Here is a 23996-nt window from a genome sequence, read left to right on the forward strand (position 1 = left end):
AAGTGTTCAAATGTGTCCCATCAAAAAAAAAAGTGTTCAGATGTGAATTTTTGTAGCTTTGTATTGGAGATGTGTTAACTGTTAACTATGAGTGTACCTTGCACATAAAAAAAAAAAATAAAAAAAAATAAAAAAAAAAAAAGAAGAAAAGAAAAAAAGAAAAAAGGAAGAAGAAGAAGAAGAAGAAGAAGAAGATAGCATATATGAACTTGGTGGAAATGGAAAATTTTGAGCATTGCACGTAATTTATATATATATATATATATATAACCGAACACTCTGAAACTCTCACAATTTTCCACGTCAACATGATATTTAAATAAAATTATTTCTGTTTAATTCAAACTTAATAAGGAGTGAAACTTTATCTGTCTAACAAGTCCAACTTAAACTCAAACTCATCATTATCATTTTTTTTAAATAAAATTAGTTTTGTTCAATCCAAATTTAACAAGGAGTGAAACTCTATCTGGCTAACAAGTCTAACTTAAACTCAAACATTAATAATTTATCTCCAAAATTGCGAGATTAATCATGAACACTATAAAAGCAAAGCAAACCCCAATACATATATATATACACATATATTTTTAAGCTCAGTAGATGTATGAGCTATTCTTATGTTATTTTCTTCTCCTTTATTTTGTTAAAAAAAAAATTATTTTATTGTTTTTCATGTATTATTTAAAAAGTAATTTTTATATATGAAACACAAACTCTCTTTAGGCGTTTTTTACAAGATTAAAAAGTTTGCAATAATTGAAATTATTATTTAGAATGTAATCCATCTTTCTCTTATATTTCTGTATTGTTTAATCATATATATTTTGTTTTGTTTTAATAATTTCTAAGTAGTGAATCATTTGATTCTATAATATTTTTTAGTATTTTAGAAGTTTTAATATCTGGATTTTTGAGTTATTTTTTTTCAGTATTTGAAATTTTCTGACAAATTTTTTATAATTCATTGCATGTTCAAGCAATAGCTTCTTCATCAAATTGTAACACAAATTGAAGTCATATAAGAGTAAATCATGCAAGAGTGTAGTTTCTTAAATTTTTAATAAAATTATTTTAGTCTAACTCACAAATAGGTAGGTTCCCGTGCATAGCACGGGTTTGCGACTAGTTAATATTACTAAGGAGATTTTTAGAAAATAAGGTTGAAACCATAGCTATATATAAGTTAGGGATAATTACAGATTACCCACCTGTGGTGTAGCCCAAATTTATCTTATCCACCTGTGATTTCATTTTTGACACTTTACTTACTTGAGGTTACTTCCGTTTAGTCTCTGTTACCTACCTCTATTCAAAAAAAAAAAAAAAAAAGATAAATAAGTCTTTTTACACTCATTTTATGTCTCTCTCCTCCCAAAACAAGAAAAAAAAAAGATTAAAATATGGTATTAGTTTCTCACAATTCACAAACATAAAGAACATACACAAACATGAAGAACATACACCCATAAAACTAATACAAATTAAATCAAGCAATTACAAACCACAGATCTATCAAAATACAAATTAAAACACAAGAGAAACAAGATAAAAAAGTAGTATTGACCTTTCTCTCAATTCACACAAATCTTGAACATGAAGAACATAGACCCAGAAAAATCAAACTCAAATCAACCTCCACAAATATATATTTGCCTTGTTGTCTCTCTTTCACCACAATGGTTACTAATTTGTTAAAAGAAAAAAAAAATCAATTGCCAACCACTCACACCTATTCTTCTTCAACAATCTCTCTCTAAACCCCAAACCCAGCCATGGCCGACCACTCATAGCTCATCTCTGCCACTCCAACACCACCTCAGATGGTGGTTCCCAAGCTTGAACCTCCCTCTCTCTTCGATCTTTTGGAATCTAAAAGAATTGAAGCTTCCAAGCTCCTTCGCAGCAAACCCTAGCCACCACTATCTCTCCACTTCTCTATGCGTTCTTTTCGAACCTAACTCTCAAACTCACTCTTCAATCTACCACCTAGGAGGGACAAAAGTGACATGTGGAGCTCCAAACAATAGTGTGGAGGCCTTGCACAATCAGACCCCATGTGTACTCTGCTTCATAATCAGACCCACTCAGATCTGCCTCCGCATAAACTTAAAGCGCTCTATGCGGTCTTTTTTTTTTTTTTTTTTTTTTTTTTTTTTTTTTTTTTTTAAATTCTTGTTGATGTTGTATTTGAAAATTGGTGGTGTGTGTTAATGTAGGAACTATCTAGAATTGCTCCCTCAAATCCCATTTTTCACAATGGTTTATGTGTTTGGATTTGAGTTTTTGGCTGGGTTTAGATCTCGTTGTTGTCGATGTTGGGTAAGTTGTGGTGGATCTACTGGGTTTGTGTGTTTAAACATGCAAGACATCAATTGAAAAAGAAAAAACATATTCATTGAGGGAAGAATCAATCAAATCAAACTCCACACAACATTTGGGAGAGAGAGGAGTGTTTGATCTGTTTCAGGTTTTTTTTTTTTTTTTTTTTTTTTTTTTTTTTTTTATATAAAAAATGTGTTAGAATAACGTCTGAAAAGAAGGTTGGTTACGGAGTAGTAACGTAGGGAAGCACAAGTTGGTAAAGTGTCAAAAATGAAATCACAGGTGGGTAAGTTAAATTCGGGCTAAACCACAGGTGGGTAATCTATAATTATCCCTGTAAGTTAATTAAGTCAGCATATAATGATAGATATTTTGAGAGAGAAGACTACCCAAAATACTCAAGTAGAGAAGATTTTATTGTACACTCGAGGTAAGAGCCTAAAAATCTCTTTCTTGTCAAATCTAAGCTTTATTTGGAATTAAAGTATTTTTTGTGGGTATTTTGACTAGTAGTGAAACTATTTAAATATTTAAGTTTTTTAATGATGCAAACGAAGAAAAGTTTAGATTTATATTTCGGTAAATTGGACGCTAGGGATGTACAGATTTTTCTGTGTTTAGTATTTTAATCTTTTTTGTATGAGATGAGTTCAAGTTACACCTGATGTAACTCTACAAAAGTTATACATTTTTTAAACTGTAGATTTTTAAGAAATCTAATGGTTAAAAAATCACTATAATCAATGTCATTTTTAAAATTAATTGCTTTCCATATTAGCTAACCTAATTAATTTGAGAGAATATTATATTATTTTCTTTTGGATAAACTACATATTTGGTCCCTATCTTTTAGACTAAATGTCAATTTGATCCCTAAACTTTCCAATGTTTTAGTTTAGTCCCTAACCTTTTGCCATTGTGTCAAAATGGTCTCTATTGTTAAGTGATGGATGAAAAATGTTAACATAGTTAACAGCCAAAATAAAATATTATTTTCATGCAATATAAAAAGTTAGGCGAAGGTAAGGTGGATTTTTATTAGATTAACGAAATCCTTTTTTTCTTTTTTAATCACTCTCCATAATGGCATTATCATTTATCCCCTACACTCTTCTTCCCAAATAAAGCTTTTATTCTCCGGTCAAGAATCATAACACCTTTCCATTCAAGATCGCAATGCTAGATCTTCATTAAAACCAAATAATAACACCAATGATAGATATGTCCAGACCATCAAAATAAAAACTGAAAAAAAAATACTTTATGTAAAAACCTTCATTTTCTCGCAAGCCAAACAACCCAAAGACCCTTGCTAAGCTACACATACCCAGCGACCCAAAGGCTTGCCAATCTGAGCTTTTTGCACCGTATGACCACTCCCTTACGATTCTACCCAACTCGATCTCCTCAGCCACCATGTCCATCGAACATTGCTTCCTCTTCTTCCTATATGATAACTCAGTAACTCCTTCTCCATGATCCGACCGTGTCCATGTCATTCCTTGGATTCTTGCAAGATCCCATTGTCAAAGTCTTGGAGCATGAGGTTGCCAGTGGTATGGATGGTGGAGGGTGTAGGTTATTTCATGGAGAGAGAGAGAGAGAGGAGGAGAATGAGGAGATTTGGAGAAGAAAGATAACGATGCTTATAAAGTTTGGGTTTTGTTAATATTGGCTGAGGTGGATTTTTAATTGAGATGACAAGTTTTAATTAGTCAGCTTGGAATCCATGTGACAGACTATGTGGCATGAAAATAATATTTTACTTTGACTATTAGCTACGTCAGCATTTTTCATCCATCATTTAATGGTAGAGATTATTTTAACACAATACCAAAAGGTTAGGGACAAATTTGACATATTTAAAATGTCAAGGACCAAATTGACATTTAGCGTAAAGATTAGAGACCAAATATGTAGTTTATCATTTTCTTTTTAACTTTCTTTCTCTCTCCTAATCAATTCATCCCTAACCTTACGCAAGAGCATATTCTCAACTTTCTTGGGCATGGAGGCAATTGTGCTGGACTTTCAATTGTTAAAGAAGCCATTGATCAAGTATTGTCTAATGACCAAGTTTGCATATTTTTTTTTTTTGAGAAACAGTCTACATATTTAAACAAAACCCTTGTATTATTTTTTATTTTATTTTTTTTGATAAGAAACCCTTGTATTATTGCTCTCTTGATTTATCAAAAGTAACAAATACTTTTTTTTTTTTTTTTTGATTGGAAATACTTAAGCTTCATTAGAAAACAAAGTGCAGATTACATTTGTCTTGAGCACATGCATGCTCTATCAGGCTAGGGCACTCCTCTAGCCAAGCAACGTAATCCCCAACATGCTGAGCGTGTTGGGCTAGTAAATGGGCAGGGACATTTCCCTGCCGTTTAATGTGAGACACCTTCCACTGCCTAAAAAGCGAGGCGTGGACCAAAAAACCGGTGAGGACGTTGGCCACAGAAGAAGGCGGAGAAGCCAAACCTTGCAGAGCATTGCATATCACCAACGAGTCACCCTCAAACTCCGCATCCCGGATTCCCACATCCCTAGCAAAAAGGATACCAGCTTCCCATGCTTTTGCTTCGGCTTCAACGGCCCCCAACGGACAGTTCCAACGCTTACTGAGAGCTGCCACTACAAGCCCATCGCCGTTCCTAATGACCACCCCAGCTCCAGCTTGCTTCCGATTTGAGAAAACGGCCCCATCAATGTTAACTTTGTAATGCCCGTGACTTGGAGGGCACCATGAGACCGAGGCAGGAGGCCCAGGCAGGTGCTCTGTTTTGGGTTCGTTTGCGACCCGATATTCCTCCACTAACAACGAGGCGCTCCTCAGGATGGACCTACCCGCCTTTCCCTTGCCACCCGCCCGTAGCTCGTTTCTGTTTTTCCAAATACCCCAGCAGGTGGCGATGAACAATTCTAACAGCCCAAGCCGAAGATGTTCGCACCGCAACAGGGCCTCCAGCACGTCCAGGAACTTCCACGTTGCTGAAATCTCAAAAGGAAGGGCAAGCTTACTATTTCTCCAGACTTCTTTGGCGTGATCGCAGAACCACAAGATGTGGCCAATTGTTTCAACAGCATTCCCACAAAACTCGCACACCCCGTCCAGCGTTATTTTCCTCTTAGCCAGATTTTCCTTTGAGGCGAGGATGTCCCGGCTCGCTTTCCAGGTGAAAAGCTTGATCTTCTGAGGAAGTTGAAGATTCCAGATTGCCTTCCAGAGTTTTCTTCTTGCCATGCCGTTGGAACACTCGCCAAGGCCCGACCCTTTTTGTTCGTCAAGCGCAAGGGAGTACGCGCTCTTTACGGTGAATTTCCCGCTCTTGTTCTCAGCCCAAACCAGCCTGTCACTGGTGCTGGTTGAGCTCAACGGAATGCCCAGGATGGCATCCCGATCTTCGGGGAGAAACCATTGGCCAAGCTTGTCGATGACCCACTCATTGGATGCTCTGTTTATGAGCTCACAAACCAGAGCATCCTTTGAGGTTTGCGATTCTGGTGTAAGGACCCTGTAGGTGCTCGGCCTAGGGACCCACTTGTCCCTCCACACCCTTATTTTGTTTCCTGACCCAACCTGCCACCTCATGCCCTTTTTAATGATTCCCTGCGCCGCCATCAAACTCCTCCAAGCGTATGATGGGCTTCTACCCAGTGCCGCCTCGTCAAAACTACAATGCGGGAAATACTTAGCTTTGTAAACTCGGCAGAAAAGAGACGAGGAGTTGGTTAGCAGCCGCCACCCCTGCTTTGCCAGGAGCGCCAAGTTAAAGCTTCTCAGGTCCCTAAAACCAAGCCCTCCCCTGTCTTTTGGCATGCACATTTTGTCCCAGCTCAACCAGGCTAGTTTCTTTTCATTTTTCACCTGGCCCCACCAGAATTGTCTGATCAATCCTGTCAGATCTTCGCACAAATTTTTGGGGAGCAAAAAGCAGCTCATTGTGTAGGAAGGCACAGCCTGGGCAACGGATTTAATCAGCACTTCCTTCCCAGCAGGCGTTAGAAGTTTCTCTTTCCACCCCGATACTTTGTTGGCCACCCGCTGTTTGAGGTGGGCAAACGTGTTATTTTTTGACCTGCCCACAAGAGATGGCAGCCCAAGATAAGCTTCGTGGGGTTGATAACTTGAGCACCGAACATGGTTTTCACTCTATCCCTTGTTTCTCGGTTTGTGTTAGGGCTGAAAAATAGGGAGGTTTTACTGCTATTCAGTTGTTGACCTGAGGAGAGTTCATAGACTTTGAGGATCCGTTGGATTTCCTTGGCGTCACCCACCGACGCCCTCCCAAACACCAAGCTATCGTCGGCAAAGAAAAGGTGGGANTTCAATTTTTTTTTTTTTTAATTGTTGTATTTCTGCACTTTGATAAGGTTTTGTAATGTTTTGACTTCTTTTATGTTTTTTTTTATGTTTTATGAGTTTTAATTTAATGAATGATATATTTTACTATGCCAACTCATCTTCAACATCTTTTATTGACTAAGTGGCATGTATTTTCACGATGCTCGTTTTTCCAATTATGAAGCATGATATCAATTTTTTTTATTTATTTTTTAATTGTTGTATTTCTAATTGTTGTAACGTTATGACTTTTTTTTTTTTTTATGTTTTATGAGTTTTAATTTAATGAATGATATATTTAAAATAAAGTTTTAAGAAATTTATATGAAAAAACAAATTGTGTTTGGTTTGACAGGCAAGTATTGTGAGTGCCGACTTAGACAGGAGAGGGAAACAAACCCTTCCTAAAGTGAAAGTGGAGCAGGGGTGGGGGGATTAAGACCTGCACCATACTCACCTAATTGCCATCCCTAACCTTTGAAGAATTATATATATATATATATATATATACACACACAAACACACATTATATTGGAAAAGTTCTAAAAGATTAAATCTTATAACAAAATTTCACAAAACTGAGGTATCAATTCAGCATAGATCAAAATAAAATGAAATAAAATAGATATTATGTCAGATTTCGTTAAAACTCAAAACAAAAATATTGTGGAATTTCTTTGTATCTTTAGACCTTCTCAACAAATAAAAGGCTTTGAAAAAAATGAGGGTGAAAAGAAAAATAAAAGAAAAACAAAAGCAAAGTTGTTTACGCTTAATTAACTTATTCAAAGAATGGAAATAGTGATGGCTCGGCTAGAGACTTGGAGAGAAAATTAATGTCTTAGTCGGTAAGTAGAGAAAATTCGTGTGGGTCACGTGTTTGAGTGACCGGTATGCACGAGATATCTACTCTTTCTCTTCGCCAACTACCCCTACAAGCTCAGGGAAAGTTGGTGTCATGGGAATTGATTTCCCCATATTGCTATTTTCTTCACGGTGATAATTATTCCTTATCTAAAAATAGAATGCTTGGGTTTTTGGGTATTGCCATATCAGTAAAAGCTTGCCAAATTCCAATAGGTCACGGAATTTAACTTCTTTGGGTCCAAGACCTACAAAAGAGAGAGTGAAAATAATCCAAATCTATGTTGTCATCAATTATACTTGAGCAAATTAATACACAAGTTTTAATCAATTTACTCTAAATGACTTTCATGGATTGGAATTTGAAAAAAAAAAAAAATAGGGTGAGGCTTAGGTCCAATGCATGTAATACACTGAATCTGTTAAGATGGTGACATGTATTTAAAAGTGAACACATGTTATAATCTCAACAAGTCCAATGCAACTGGACACTGGACCCAAAGCTCACCCAAAAAAATATATAGCAACATTAAAATATATCCCTATAGGGTTAGCCAAAAGAGTTAGTGTCTATTTGAGAAAAGCTTATCTAGTTTTTTACTGAAAACCTTTTGTTGAAAATGTGCTAAAAAGCTGTATAGAAAAACTAAAAGTTAAAAGTTAAAAACTAAAGCTGATGCCAAACAAGCTGCAATAGTATTGGTTCAAGGACGTAAGCTTTTTAAGAAAATAATTGACTTTAATTAATGTTTTGAGTACTATACGCAAACTAATTCATGTTATTTTCCTGAGAAAAGTTGCCCTAGACAAATTTTCTTTTTTTTTTCTTTTTTTGATGAAAAGACAATAACATTAAAAAAAAAAAAAAAAAAAAAAAAAAAAAAAAAAAAAAAAAAAAAAAAAAAAAAAAAAAACCCTAACCAATACAAGGTTCAGGACATATCTTGTTAAAATACATCCCATTGAGGTCTCACTCAAAAACATCTAAAATGTCCACAAGTAGATTATCATAAATAAGAAAATTAGCATTAATCCTACAGCTCATCCTAGCTAAACCATCAACACATTGATTGGCTTACCAGAAGCAATGCTTAATACAGACTTGATGGAACCGAGTAATCAGCTGCCTGCAGTCATCCAAAATAGGGGATATAATGCTATTAGCATAATCTGCATTCTGTAACACATCAACAATGGACTTGGCATCCATCTAAATTTCAAGACAATGAATATTACAATTGCAGCACAGCTTAAGGCCCTCACCTAACCCCCACAGCTCAGCAGCAAAGCTGTTAGTGACCCCAATCCACTTGCTAAACCCAACTACCCACTGCCCATCATCATTCCTTACCATTCCCCCACAACCAGCCAGGCCATAAAGCTCACTACATGACCTATCCGTGTTCAACTTCTTCCACCCTTGCTCAGGTCTCTCCCACCGAATGCTCCTTAAAACTCTACGGGCTTGCAACCTTGGCGTAGCCACACAATGAAGATACTCCTCAGCTTGATACATAATATCCATAGCCAATTTCGGACTCTGACTCTTCCAAATGCTCTAAAGAGCAAAGGCAAACATAATTTTCCATGGGGTACCCATGACATGCAGCTTATCATTAGTTCTTACATTAAGTGACAGCCAATCCAACAAGTTAACATGCCAAAAATCATAGTTAGAAGCCGTGACCCCTAGCTGGTTCCACACACAGTTCAGGTGGGAGCAATCTTTCAAGGCATGCAAGATAGTTTCAACACCATTGCAGCAAACAGGGCACACTTCATCTTGGACCACTCCTCTTTTTCCTAAACAAACTTTAACACTGATACTATTGTAAGCACACAACCAAAGAAACAATCTAACTTTTGGCAACAAATCTGCCTTCCAAATCCAGCTAGCTGAAAAAGAAATATCATTTGAAGACTCCATAGCCATCCCATATGCACTTTTGACATCAAAGGACCCATTGGATGACCCGGCCCAAGCCAATTTTTCCGAGCCACCACCTAAGGTCGAAATGGGAATTGCACAAATTAATCCCTTGACTTCATCAGGTAGTTCAAAGGTTAGTTTCTCCCAATCCTATCCCACATCAAGCATAATATCTTTAATTTCCAAACGATTAGCTTCTTGAGAAATAAGCCCTTGAATCAGCTTTCTAAGGGGTCCCCCATTCGTCCAATTAATGTGCCAAATATTCAGAGTGCTATTTTTTGTCACCAACCATTTACAACCCTTATTAAAGGTGCCCATCCCTTTCTTCATAGTTGTCCATATTAAGAAGCAAGGGAGTTTATTCGCATTTGCAGCTGCTCTCCTTCGATGGTTGTAATATTTCATCTTCAAAACATTAACCCACGGTGCCTCCCCCTCCGTATGAAATCTCCAATTAAGTTTGGATAAGAGAGCCACATTCCTTCCTTTGGCTATTTACAGCCCCAAACCCCCTTCCTCCTTGGATTTTGTCACCTTTTCCCAACCAAGCCAATGAATCTTCTTGGCTGATTCTGTAGATCCCCAAAGGAAGTTCCTATTCACTCTATCTAGCCCATCCAATACCCTTCCCAGAAGGTAAAAGCATTGCATAATGTATGAAGGGATGGTAGCCAATGATGACTGAATGAGCACTCTACAGCTAGCCAAAGATAAAAGGTTTGCCTTCCACCCGAATAGTTTTTGCTTCACTTTATCCAAAATAAAGTTATAATCATGAGAGGAAGAACCCGGTTGTTTTAGCAGAAATCCAAGGTACTTACCAAGATACGGCATTGATGCAAACCCCAATATATCACAAAGGGACTCCCTAGCATCCCTATCCACATTTGGAGAAAAGTACTCCCTTGATTTATCTTCACTCACCGTTTGAACATAAATGCTACAGAATATGTCCAAAACATCTCTAATGGCTACACAATTTACCCTATCAGCTTTAGCAAATAGTATCAAATCTTCTGCAAAGAATAGATGGGAAAAAGCTAGACCACTCTGAGATGCCTTTACTGGCTGCCACAACTTCCCACTACACTTCTCTTCAATAAGCTGCCCAAGATAATCCATACAAAGGATGAACAAGTATGGAGATATCGGGTCTCCCTGCCTTATACCTCTAGAGGCAAAGATCGGGTCAAGGGCTTCTCCATTGAATAAAATAGATGTAGAGACTGTAGACACACAACTCGTTATGACATCTATAATATCCATTGAGAGATTTACCCGAATAAGCATATCTCTGATGAAATTCCGTTCTAGTTTATCATAAACTTTCTCCAAATCTATCTTAAGCGCCATATATCCAGCCCTTCATTTCTTCTTCCCAAGGGAATGAATGATCTCCTAGGAAATAATAATATTATCAATCCCTTTATGTCCCAGCACAAAAGCCGTTTGCATAGGAGAGATGAGTTTGTCCAAGTAAGGCTGCAACCTTGCCACAATAATCTTTGTAACCACCTTATACACCGTATTACACAAACTAATTGGTCTATAATTACCCAAAGTTTCCGAACCTTAAATTTTTGGAATCAATGCAATGTGGGTACTATTCAAGGCCTCCGACACTCTTGTATCTACAAAAATCTTTTGAACCTCTTCAATCACAGAATTACCCACAGTATGCCAAAAACTTTGGAAGAACCCCGCATGAAGCCCATCCGGGCCCAGAGTTTTGAAAGGTTTCAAAGACCAAGGGCTGCCTTTATCTCTTCTTCAAAAGCCCCCACACTAATACTCTCCTTCTCCGAATCCGAAAGCCTAGGTTGCCATTGAGAAACAACGGGGTCCATCCTAGGCACACAAGAGAAAGATGACAAGAAAATCTGATCAAAACCACACCTAATGAAGTCTTTTATCTCCCTCTCCTCACAAATCCAATCCTCCACTGCATTTTTTATAGCCATGATTTGATTCCTCCTCCATCTAACCAAGGTTGAAACATGATAAAAAGTCGTATTACGGTCACCCTGTATCATCCAATTCACCTTGGATTTCAAAGCCCACAACTCCTCCTCCTGGCTAAGTATAAGATCCAGGTCCCTAAGCAGCTCGTCTTCCAATTTCACAAGAAAATATGATGGTCTTAAAGCTAGACCTCTTTGAATATCATTCAGTCTTGACATGAAATTCTTTTTTCTAATGAAAATATTCCCAAATTGGTTTTTATTCCACTCCTTAGCTTTCTGAGTAACCCAATTAATAGAATCAACCAGCCTATTATTCCTTTCCCATGCCTAATGCACTATCGAAAAAAAAAGGAAGGATCCAACAACCACCCAGTTTGAAAATGAAAAGGCCTACTCCTCCCATTTTGGGTTCTCGGCTACAACTTCAAAAGCATTGGACAGTGGTTCGAATGGCACCAAGTCAAATGTGTTATTTTAGCATCAGGGTACATCACACACCAACTCGAGTTCACAAAATATCTATCAATTCTCCTTTGAATCAAGGCTTAAACCTCCCTTCTGTTTGTCCAAGTGAAACGGGGTCCCGCGAACCAAATATCCATCATATTACATTTATCCAAACACTCCTTGAATAGTAAAAACCTATTAACACTCACCGCCCTACCCCCAAATTTATCCTCACTAAGAAGTGGTTCATTAAAGTCACCAGCTGTAACCCATGGCATATTATGTAATTCAGCAACACTCATCAGATTTTTCCACAAAACTTGCCTTTCGGCATTCCTAGGACTAGCATACACAGCTAAAAATAACCAGCTAATGTTTATGAAACGTACCTTTACCTCCGCATGAATTTTCTGCTCAATACTAAAGAGCAAGGCAATATCAACCCTATCAACATTCCATAAAACCCAAAGGCCTCCTGCATAGCCAATGGTATCGGTATGGATTGCTCCATCAAACGGCAACAAGCTTGTGATCTCCCTAGCTCTATCTCCCCCAACACGAGTTTCCATAACCACCAATATAGCTAGATTGTGATTCTGCACCAATTCACTGGCACGCTTCCTAAAGGAGGGCTTCAAAGCACCTTTCAGTTCCATATAATAACATTCATCAGAAAACTTGTGTGAATGGATAGGACAATCAGCACTGAGGCTCCTCAATTTTGCCTCTTTCTTCAAGTTCCATCCTTACTGCCTCAACGCCTCCCTTGTCTGGCCCTCCCTTGGTAACAGAGTAACCATATGCTACAAATCCCCCATCTTCATTTCCTAAGAGACTAATAGCATGTTGAAACCCATCATTGGTTGGAAAACTTGCACCAGAGACGTGGTTGGCTTGTTCCCCATCATGAACAAAGCTATCATCTGCTCCTCCAAACTTCGTCGGTCCGTAAGACACTTCGATGGCTTCACACTACATAGCACAGGGACTTCCCAAGCCGGATCCAAGTATGGCAGCCTCCCTTCCTTCACACTTATCTCCATTAACGGCAACTTCCATACTTTCTTGCATTTAGAGCTGAACCACCTTATGGTTCAAGTTGGACTTACTTGAAGCTCGGCCTTGATTGCCCTCCGTTGAAACTGTGGAGGCAATGAGGTGAACAACATCAGCCACCAACTCAGCACTCACTTTAGGCTAACTGAAAATGGCAATAGAGGAGCTCTAAACCCCAACGGCACTGATGTGTTCTCCAAAAGACAACCTATTACGTGCTACTCCTTTCTTTCCCTTCACCAATGACAGCCTTTGTGAGTTTTGAGCAGACTTGGGCCGAGTTTAGGTGTAGTTAGTATCACCACTTTTTAACATCAAAATTGGGCTAGACTGGGCCTGCAGTTGACCCTCACTTCTTATGCTCTGGACCACAGAAGCTATTTGGGCCTTATCTAAAAATTTCAGAGGAGGCATCTTCCTCTTCACTTCCCTTGCAGGCCCATCAAGCACAACAGCCTGATCCAAGCTCCCCTTCTCCCCATTACTGTTATCCCTGAAGCTGAACATGCTGCTTTATCTAGGTGAGGTCCCACCACTCTTCAAAGGTTTTGTCTCATTCTTTCTACAAGCCACCATAAGCCATGGCCCGTACACACCATCATACACGTCAACCTGTTCTGAATTCTGCTCTAAACCAACCACGACACCGCTGGTCCTTTCCCCACTCCTCAGTTTGTCAATGACATAAGTAATGCATGAGCTCAATACCGTCTCACCAACTTCCTTCACCCCTACCTCCGAGGCCGACAGTTCTTGCCGGATAATATATGGGCACTGCTCCTTCCTATGCCCTAAACGACCATACCCAAAACACATTTTATGAATTCCTTCATAACATATCTACTGTTCAAGTCACCCTATCATAATCGCAGTAGCTAGAGGCTTCTCCACATCCACTTGCACACAAATCCTTGTAAACCTCCCTCTAGTTTCAAACGCCGTGAAAGTGTTAACTCTAAGAACATTACCAATAGCTTTCCCAATGAGTTGCAACGCCTCCGCATTGTAGTACTCAACGGGGAGCTCATTAAGTCTAACCCAAACAACAATGGATGATACACTTGCTAGAGCAGGCTTAAAATCTAGTTCCCATGGTTTGATAGAAAGAAAATGGTCTCCGAAAAACCACGGGCCTTCTCTCAAAACATTCTCATAGTCTTCGCCTAAAGACAGCCTTGTGAGAAAGAATCCATGACCCCAGTCCACACAATTTAATCTACCTATAGGTTTCCATAAAGCAAGGAGTTTCGCTTGAATGAAGTTAAGCCCCACACTCCGTCCGTAAACTTTCACGATGAAGGCTCTTACCTAAGGCTTATGGATTTTTTGTTTAAACTCCCTAGAGAGTTTCACCAATAACAGCCCCTGCCGAAACGTTTCCACCTCCCCGTCTAACTCAGCATCATCATCCATACCATCCTCAAAGCTAAAAACTTGTGAGAACGCCCCTGGAATTTCTCCCACCAACTTATCTCTAAACGAAGCATTTGGGTTCCATGATCCCTCAGCGTGGTTTGGTGATGTAGGAGCAAAGCTATGGCCTTCACAGAAGCCAGTATGGCTCACGTCCTTTACTTTCTTCTTGCTACGTGCAAGTTCTTCCTTTTCTTCACGAGAGAGAGAGAGTGTTTCATGTTTAAACTTGCTCTGGACAAATTTTCAAACAAAATTAAGGGCACATATGTACACATTTGGCAAGAAAACAAAAGGGTACCTTACACTACGTTCTTGCTTGTTTTTTTTTTTTTTTTGGCTAAGCACATTAGAGGAGAATCATAGCATAAAGATTCCCTCTTGTAGGGTGGATAGATTGAAAGGGATGGAACTGCAACAAGGAATGTAACTAATCTGTGCTCGTATGGGCTTGCGTAACTGAGTTGATACTGTACCAATTAGATCGTGAAACCTTGATTCTTCCAAGACCAATCACTAGGAGAAGTCAAGAATATCGACTTTGATGGCTAAGAATATTCACATCAGCTCATGCAAAATTTGTCTATTTTAGTATAAGAATTTTTTTTTTTTCTTATTTTACATACTCACTTTTTAAAACACTCCACATCAGATTATCTATTTTACATTACATTTCATTAATTATTATTTCTCTTTCTTTACACAACAACCACCATCCACTCACTTTCTTCATCCTCGAGATACGTAAAAAATAATAGATAACTAAATGCAAAATGAATAATACCAGTTTAAATTAAATAGTTACTATACTAAATTTTTAAATTTACACAATTATACACAGACTAATGTGAGTCACTTTTAGGGAAAATTATGTAAATTCTACATCTTTTTCTATTATACACGAACTGAATGCTTAGTTAGTATGTTAAGATTTTTAGGAATGAAATATTGAAGAGTAATAATGATTCTTAATGTGCATATGGTGTAGGGGTAATGAGTTTTTTTATAGGACATGGAAGAGGTGAGTTTGCTGGGTATTTCTCCCAAAACCAATTATTAGGCCTGTCGCTACTAGGTTATCCCTCTTAGGTTAGCTAAGGAGACGTGTGTCAAAATTACAACCTCAAAATTACAGTGAAATGAACAAGTCTAATCATAGTTAGTGTGCGTTTGGCATTGGCTTAAAAAGCCAACTTTTTTTACTATTCAGCTTATTTTTGGTACTATTCATGTGTCCTACTGTACTATTTTAACTACATTTTAGCTTTACCTACAGTCTTTTCAGTAAAAAGTTTTCAGTTTCAACTAAATAAATTGTTCCCAAATAGACACTTAATGTAATTGATAATTGGTGAGGCATAATAAATGTTGATGTTAGAGAAAGTGGATGATAACACTCCCCTCAAGGAAGATTGTTTATACCAATTGATACCCATAGGTCTATGGACACGTCATCTCTAAAGCACCCAACTATTGTGGCCCTAGGGGCCATAAACTAGTAGCCCGTTTGGATGGAGGAGGGAAAGAGAGGAGTAGAGTTGAGTTGAGTGAAAATTGACTAATCTTAGGCTAAATCTACTCTAGTCTACTTTACTCTACTTCCTCTCCCTCTCCCTCAATCCAAACGAGCTAAGGGCACTCTCTTTGTTGGTTGAGCCTATACAGACTTCAAGTTGTGATCTCCTATTCACCAATCACATCAATCCTTAGGAGAGTATTTTTCATTTTCCAAAATGAAATTTGTGTGGACTTGACGATATGGGGGTTGATGGAATGTCTACATTAGGTGGAACCAAAAGGATAGACATAATATTGAAATACGAAAACGAAATAAAACTTAAAAAACTAAACTGAGAACATTTCAAAATTAGAGTATAATTTGTATTTTTTTATTATTATTATTATTAAATATGTGAAGAGGTGAGAAAGTGGTCAAGCCTTCGTATGATAACAAGTACCTTCCACCATAAGTGATAGATTTTATATTTCAGTTTCGGAATCAGCATCACCAGACAAAAATGGATTTTTGTGCACTGAGTACAGACTTTTGTGTAAAGAAGTGAGATAAAACTCAAGCAGTTTATTTTTATAAACTCTTCTTATTATAATGAAGGTAGGTCATCTTATTTTAAGATCATATAGTTTGATGTGCCTTGAAGACGAAAAATTATGCATAACGGAGATATCTGGACGGAGGTTGCATGAACAAACGTGGCATGTACGGACCAAACGGCCACATGGCATCCAGCCTATTATTATGTGGTCTCTAAGGAACCTTAAATGGAAAATACTTGCAACACACGATTAGTCCTAGTTTATAGAGTCCCAATATAAGTAGAATTCTAGAATATACACGCATTAATGAGTATCTTCCCCATAAGGAAAAGACTTGTTCCGCAAGCAAAGGAGTCTGGTCCTACACAACTATAAAAACCTAAAGACCCTAAAGGAAAAGGTACGCACAATTTCTATAAAGCTCATACTCTCTAGCATTGTTGGAGCCCTCTTCTAACTTAACCTTCTGAGGGTCTTTGACCGGTACCACACCGGTACTCTCTACAAGGTCTTCTTCTTTTTCTGTGTTGGGCAGGTCTAGTATCGAGTATGTTGGAGCCGTGCGGCTCACTAGTGATTTTTCAGCATCATCAAATGACGCCGTCTGTGGGAAATACGAGTAATCAGTCATTGCTTTATCCCTGAGACAAAAGGTCGTACGGTCAAAACTAGATCGATGGCATCAGCCAACCAAGAAACTAGAAATCCCCCCACTATTGTAGAATGGCAACTGCAGACGCTCTCAGCTACGATCGAGCGACCTACTCAACAAAATAAAGCTCTTGTGCTACAAAACCAAGCGTTGGAAGTGCAAATTAAGCAACCGCAAGAACACCAAGTCTTATCACATGATCAACGTAGAAGCGGTCATAATCACTATTCACCCCTTTGAAATATTACAGAAGGGAACAGCAAATAGAAGAAAGGACTAACGACTACAATACTATAGGGCGACAAATGATTGGCCAAAGAGAAGGCAAGAGGTCTAGACACTCTAACAGCCGACCCGTTTGCTCCACCCTACTAAACGCTCCTATCGACCATATACTTACACTTATCAAAGACGACCCCATGTTGGAGTGGCCGAGGAGGATGAATGGGGATCCAAGCAAGTGATCAAAGCACCAAATATTAACATTACCACCATGAACATGGACATGACACGAAAGAGTGTTATGATCTGAAACAACAAATAGAGATTCTTGTAGGCCAAGGGAAGTCACAGCGAACTGGAGCAACCTAGCAAGACGAAAGACCAATTCTCCACGAAAAAGCCGCCTTTTGGACGACAACCACCCTACGAGAGAGACTTGATAGGCAGAAGCTACCTCACCCTTAGAATACCGAATGCTTGAAGAATATTTTCTCTACTTGCAATTAAAAAAAAAAAAAAAAAAGGTGAACAACCAATACCGCCTACCCTTCTACAATATCTCTGAGGTAGTACCGATCATCTAAATTGCCAAGGTGATGAACAATCTGAGAGATGATCAACTCAAACAGCGAAGGCAAACATGGAAAGGGGGGCAATAGACGAGGAATATTTGTACAACGCATCGGCTCAAAACATCACCTCTCAAGGTGGGTGGATGGTCACTATACTAAGTTACCTACGGGTAGACGCATGGCCAAAGTCACCTACAAGTGGACGGCCACTACACTAAGTTACCTACGGGTAGATGCATGGCTAAAGTCGCCTACGGGTGGACGGCCACTACACTAAGTTCCGCCACACTAAGTTACCTACGGGTAGACACATGACCAAAGTCGCCTACGGGTAAATGGTCCCTATACTAAGTTACCTACAGGTAGACGCGTAGCCAAAGTCGCCTACAGATGGACGGTCACTACACTAAGTCACCTACAGGTAGACGCATGACCAAAGTCAACTATGGGTGGACGGTCACCACACTTAGTCACCTCAACAAGACCACGACCCCAAGTGGATGACCAACAAGGTGACGAAGTAACACTTAGTTACCTCAACAAATCCATAACCCAAGGTGGACGTCCAACAAGGTGACGAGGTAACATTTAGTCACCTCAATAAGTTCATGACCCCAAGTGGATGACCAACAAGGTGACGAGGTAACACTTAGTCACCTCAACAAGTCCACGACCCCAAGTGGACGACTAACAAGGTGACGAGGTAACACTTAGTCGCCTCAACAAGTCCACGACCTAAGGTGGACGACCAACAAGGTGAAGAGGTAACTTAGTCACATCAACAAATCCGTGACCAAAAAATGACAACCCAAAAAGTACACCCAAAAAAAAAAAAAAAGTACAGATGCATGTCCATGAAAAAAAAAATGGACGGACAAAAGAAAAAGAAAAAAAAAAAAAAAGAGAATGGACGGATGCATGCATGTCCATGAAAGAAAAAAGAAGAAGAAAGGACGGATGCATGCATGTCCACCAAAAAAAAAAAAAAAAGAAGAAGAAGAAGAGAGAGGATGGATGCTTGTCCATGAACAAAAGTGGACGGCCACCAAAAAAAAAAAAAAATTATGATGAAGTAACACTCAGTCACGTCGGCAAGTCCATGACCCAAAGTAGATGGACAAAATACCTTAACAATGGGACGCTAATAGAGGACTACAACACGTCCCGAAGGTTGAAAGTTCGGGCATCATGCATCCCAGGGGCAATGTATCAATGGCCTACCGTGCAAAAGGATGCCCAACCCTACGTATAAGCATACGACAAATGCCAACGCTTCAGCAAGACCTTAGGGCTAAACACTACAAAAGGAAGCCGATGGACATCTACTCCTCATCCCAATGGGATGGATCGACAAACAAGGATACCAACGATCAAGGATGCCAACGGCACCTAATTTTCATTCAAAATTTAAGTCCTTCTACCGACAAGTGAAAGGACGAACTAAGTCACTCACGGGTACCTTGGTCGAAATTTAAAGTCCTACTACCTTCGAGTGGAAGGACTAACTAAGCCACCAGCACGTACCTTGGTACAAAATGTAAGTCCTTCTACCTACAAGTGGAAGAACGAACCAAGTCACTTACGAGTGTCTTGGTCGAAATTTAAAGTCCTACTACCCACGGGTGGAAGGACTAACCAAGCCACCAACAAGTGCCTTGGTACAAAATTTAAGCCCTTCTACCCACAGGTGGAAGAAAGAACCAAGTCACTCACGAGTGTCTTGGTGGAAATTTAAGCCCTTCCACCTACGGGTGGAAGGATGAACCAAGTCACTCACGGGTGCCTTGGTCGAAATTTAAAGTCCTACTACTTACGGGTGGAAGGACTAACCAAGCCACCAACAAGTGCCTTGGTACAAAATTTAAGTCCTTCTACCGACCGGTGGAAGGACGAACCAAGTCACTCACAGGTGCCTTGGTCGAAATTTAAAGTCCTACTACCTACAAGTGGAAGGACTAACCAAGTCACCCACAAGTAACTTGGTACAAAATATAAGTCCCACTACCTACGGGTGGAAGGACGAACCAAGTCACCCACAAGTGCCTTGGTGAAAATTTTAAGTCCTACTACTTACGGGTGGAAATACGAACCAAGTCACCTACGAGTGTCTAAATGAAAATTCGAAGTCTTCCTACCTATGGGAGGACAAACAAACCATGTCACCCAAAAGTGCCTTGGTCAAAATTTAAGTCCCCTGCACCATAAATAATTTCAGGCCAACCTGTCAAAGACTGGCAAGTCTCTCAGGATCCAAATCGAACCGTAACCCTACGGGTCCTTCGACTCCGAGATCACGGACCCATAAGGTGAAGGGGGCAACTGAAGAGGAAAAATTATGCATGACGGAGATAGCTGGACAGAGGTTGCATGAACAAACGTGGCATGTACGGACCAAACTGCCACGTGGCATCCAGTCTATTATTATGTGATCTCCAATGAACCTTAAATGGAAAATACTTGCGACACCCAATTAGCCCTGGTTTATAGAGTCCCAACATAAGTAAAATTCTAGAATATACACACATTAATGAGTATCTTCCCCATAAGGAAAAGACTTATTCCGCAAGCAAAGGAGTTTGGCCCTGCGCGACTATAAAAACCTAAAGACCCACAAGAAAAAGGTACGCACAATTTCTATAAAGCTCATACTCTCTAGCATTGTTGGAGCCCTCTTCTGACTTAACCTTCAGAGGGTTTTTGGCCGGTACCACACCGGTACTCTCTGCAAAATCTTCTTCTTTTTCTGTGTTTGGCAGGTCTAGTATCGAGTGTGTTGGAGCCATGCGGCTCACTGGTGATTTTTTCGGCATCATCATGCCTATTTGACCTATTTGGCATCTTGAACTATTTTGATAGGGGAATATGATTATTTTGAATTATGAAAAATATGGTTTACTTTTATAATGTTTGTGGACTATTTTATATTGATTATATAGTTGATTTATACAATATATATATGTTGTACATGTTTTGAGTTATATAAAAAATGTTATCAATTTTTTCTACTATAAAAAATATCAGATAATATTTTCTAACTCATTTTCTAGGTCACTATCAATTATAGATATAAACGAGACAATTTTTTAGAATTTTTTTTTTTTTAAGAAAAGACTTATGTTTTAGTAAAACGCTTTAGGTAGGGAAAAAAAATGATCATTAAATAGCAAAAAATCATCAAAAATCTCGAGAAGCAGGCAAACATTTTGCCAATTCTGCAGGTAGTTGAGTTTGCCCTTCGCCATCATTGACTCTCAGATGCTTGTTTGTTCAACTACATACGAAAAGAGAAAATTCGAAAACTTTTTTTGTGATTGACATATGTACGATCGAAATCATGAAAATCATTTTTTCCTAAGAAATAAACGCTGCAAGTTATGACTTTTGGGAACCTATCTATTAAGAGAGGGAGCCCCTCTCGCTGCCATAGCCAAACTCCCCTGTATTTTCCTTTTCATTCAAGTCACCTCTTTAAGTTATCTAAACAAGCATAAGAGTTTAGGGTCTATTTTGCTGAAACTGAAAATTTATTACTAAAAGTACTGTAGATAAAAATAAAAGTTAGTTAAAAATAGTACAGTAGAGCTTATAAATAATGCTTAAAAGTACAGTGAGACTTATAAATAGTAACAAAAATAAATTAAATAGTAAAATAATTTATAATTGTAATCCACATCCAAACACACACTAAAACTCTATACGTTCAAAACTATACATCTTACAAATAGCAATGGCCCCTTCTTGAGAAATTGGCATTAATTATGTTTAATTTTGGTCCTGGCCCTGGGTAGGTTAAATTACTCCAAGTATCTATCAAGTAGTTTGGTCCTGTCCTGTCCTTATGTCATGTCTCTTTTTGCAAACATTATTAGACTATTCTTGTAAAGGGACCTTTACGTATTCATGCTATTACAAGTGTCCTTTTCAATGGACACATGTTAAAACAGCTAAGCAAGTCATCTATAAGTCTTCTTCCAAAACTAACAAAGCTTCTAGTATCAACAACACGAGAACCATAAGTCTTTGTAATGTTACTTACAAAACTATTTTTATAATAATTGTCAGTAGACTAAAATCCTTCTCCCCAAAATTCATACTTTTGGCAAATTGAATTCGAGCCTAGAAGACTCATTCTTCCTTATTTTTCTTTTTGATGGGATACCTGAAAATTTCATTAACCAACAACAGAAGACAAATGGATTACATTCTGAGTACGCGCGTGCTCAATAAGCCTAGGAGTTTCCTCCAAGGTTAACCACACTATTAGCTTGGGAAAAAAAAGAAGGAAATTTTAGCTATATATAGAAAATAGATTTGTACATGAAGAAAAACCTTTGATACATACATAGACTAACATCAACCAAAGACAAAAGAATTGCAAAATCAATAGTGAAAAGCCTGCTATGGTAGTAAGTGATGGGATAAAAGTGAACCAAATTTAAAAGGTTGTATTTAGATGCTGTTTATTTTGTAAAAATTGAAAAATTATTGTTAAAATTATTGTAAATAAAAATAAAAGTTAATTAAAATAGTACAGTGAGAACTATAAATAATATTAAAAAATAAAATAAAACTTAAAAATAATAATAAAAATAAATTAAATAGTAAAATATTTTTATTTTTAATATAAATAGTAAATACAATGAAGATTCTAACGTTTGAAATCGCAAGTGGCATCATAAATCCACACATCCTTGAACAGTAACAGATGGCTGCCTTATGGCTTCGTTGATCACGTTTATTCAAAAAATTATGACAACCAATTGACAGGAACGACCGACGTTAACGTCCTTTCACTTTTAGACAATGGGACATTGTACTAAGCTCTCATTAAATTTTCTGAAAATTTTCGCAGCTAGTATTGGAAAACTTTAATGGTCTAATTGATCAGCAGTCCATGAGTGACCACCCACTACTTATCATGTCCTCATTGGAGTACTTGTAGGACTGCCACTGTCCATTCGGTTTTTCACTTTTTGTGGGTGTGGGCGCGTTGCGGAAGCCAGAAAGAGAATGCACAATAATACATTTTGGTTTATTATTTGGGAAAAAAATTTCTAGGGCTACAACTAATTATTGGAGATCAATTTTCACTATTATTGGATGTGGTTAATTGTGAGCGATGAAAAAAAGCTGTGAGTCCATATGAAAGTAGCCGTTCAATCAAAGTTTGTCATATAAAATAATTGTGAAATTGGTTGTAATTCTATAATAACTCTTAATTTGGATAGTATGTACCTTGTTAACACACCAAGACATGTGGTAGGGTTTTCTTGATTTGAAATTAGGTGTGAATTAGTGAAATGTGGAGTGATAATGAACCAATCGTTCTTAAGTTTGGTGCAGGTGTATGAATACACTACCATTCCTACTCGGGGTGTTCTAGTTGTTGCGAGTGTGCTCCAAACACTAACTTTTAATGTGAGTCCCACATTGATTTAGAGTGAACTCTTTTTCTCTTTTTTTTTTCTTTTTTTTCTATGATTAGAAACTATTGCGAATCTCTTTTGATATCTAAATATATGGGGTTTAGTATAGACTTTGACCTTATCTATATCACACACACTGCTCCATCTCATCTTGTGCTGCCTCCATGTGATCAACTTCTTTACTTTTTTTCTTTTTTTTTTTAGCCTTTTCCTTAGCTGTTTAATTGCTCTATCTCTGTCGAAACAATACCATTGTCCCTTTATTCTCCATAAAGTGTTTTGCCTCTCCCCGCGTATTCTACCATCACCAATAATAAAGGAAACACATTTTAGAAGATCTTTCTTAAACCTCTATGAGTGAAAGTACATCCAACACAAAAGTGTACACCATAATCTAATCTTGGGAGGTTGTTTGACTTGAGAATCAATCGTATCAAGTTTTATTCTTTTTGATACATTGATAATATGGGGTAGGGAAATTTGAACCCAGAATACTTTTATTGGAAACACCAGGAGTTACCAGTTAATATACAAGCTTAAAGTTGCACTTGGTATAACTTTAAATAGTGTCACACCACCTAATAACTTTTTATTTAGTTTAAATTTTAAAAATCCCGCTGATAGGATACATATTCTTTATATTCTTAGAAAGCATGCAAAAGTTTATGCAAATCGAACTGTTTACTATTTGATCAAGAAGCCTGTCTTTTGTATATAAT

General features: G+C 38.1%; 2 protein-coding genes across 2 annotated transcripts; both read right to left on the bottom strand.

The window, feature by feature from the left end:
- Positions 1-9095: 9095 nt before the first annotated feature.
- LOC112040610 (uncharacterized) lies at positions 9096-10823 on the bottom strand. Its single transcript, XM_024073495.2, has 2 exons — positions 10005-10823; positions 9096-9617 (listed from the first exon to the last, which is right to left on the bottom strand). The coding sequence occupies exons 1-2, from the start codon at positions 10821-10823 to the stop codon at positions 9096-9098; spliced, it is 1341 nt and encodes a 446-aa protein (XP_023929263.2).
- A 386-nt stretch (positions 10824-11209) lies between these two features.
- On the bottom strand, positions 11210-12537 carry LOC112040611 (uncharacterized). Its single transcript, XM_024073496.1, has 2 exons — positions 12091-12537; positions 11210-11710 (listed from the first exon to the last, which is right to left on the bottom strand). Exons 1-2 carry the CDS (start codon positions 12535-12537, stop codon positions 11210-11212), a joined length of 948 nt encoding a protein of 315 aa, XP_023929264.1.
- Between the last annotated feature and the right edge of the window lie 11459 nt (positions 12538-23996).

Source organism: Quercus suber, unplaced genomic scaffold (genome assembly GCF_002906115.3).
Source record: "Quercus suber isolate HL8 unplaced genomic scaffold, Cork oak 2.0 scaffold_812, whole genome shotgun sequence".
In the NCBI taxonomy this organism is placed as follows: domain Eukaryota; kingdom Viridiplantae; phylum Streptophyta; class Magnoliopsida; order Fagales; family Fagaceae; genus Quercus; species Quercus suber.

Coding starts and splice junctions, on each gene's coding strand:
- LOC112040610 (XM_024073495.2), bottom strand. CDS start 10,823: ATGGCGCTTAAGATAGATTTGGAGAAAGTTTATGATAAACTAGAACGG. Junction 9,618..10,004: donor ATTGGCTTGGTTGGGAAAAG/GTGACAAAATCC, acceptor GATGTGGGATAG/GATTGGGAGAAACTAACCTT.
- LOC112040611 (XM_024073496.1), bottom strand. CDS start 12,537: ATGGAACTGAAAGGTGCTTTGAAGCCCTCCTTTAGGAAGCGTGCCAGT. Junction 11,711..12,090: donor ATAAATTTGGGGGTAGGGCG/GTGAGTGTTAAT, acceptor TGGGTTACTCAG/AAAGCTAAGGAGTGGAATAA.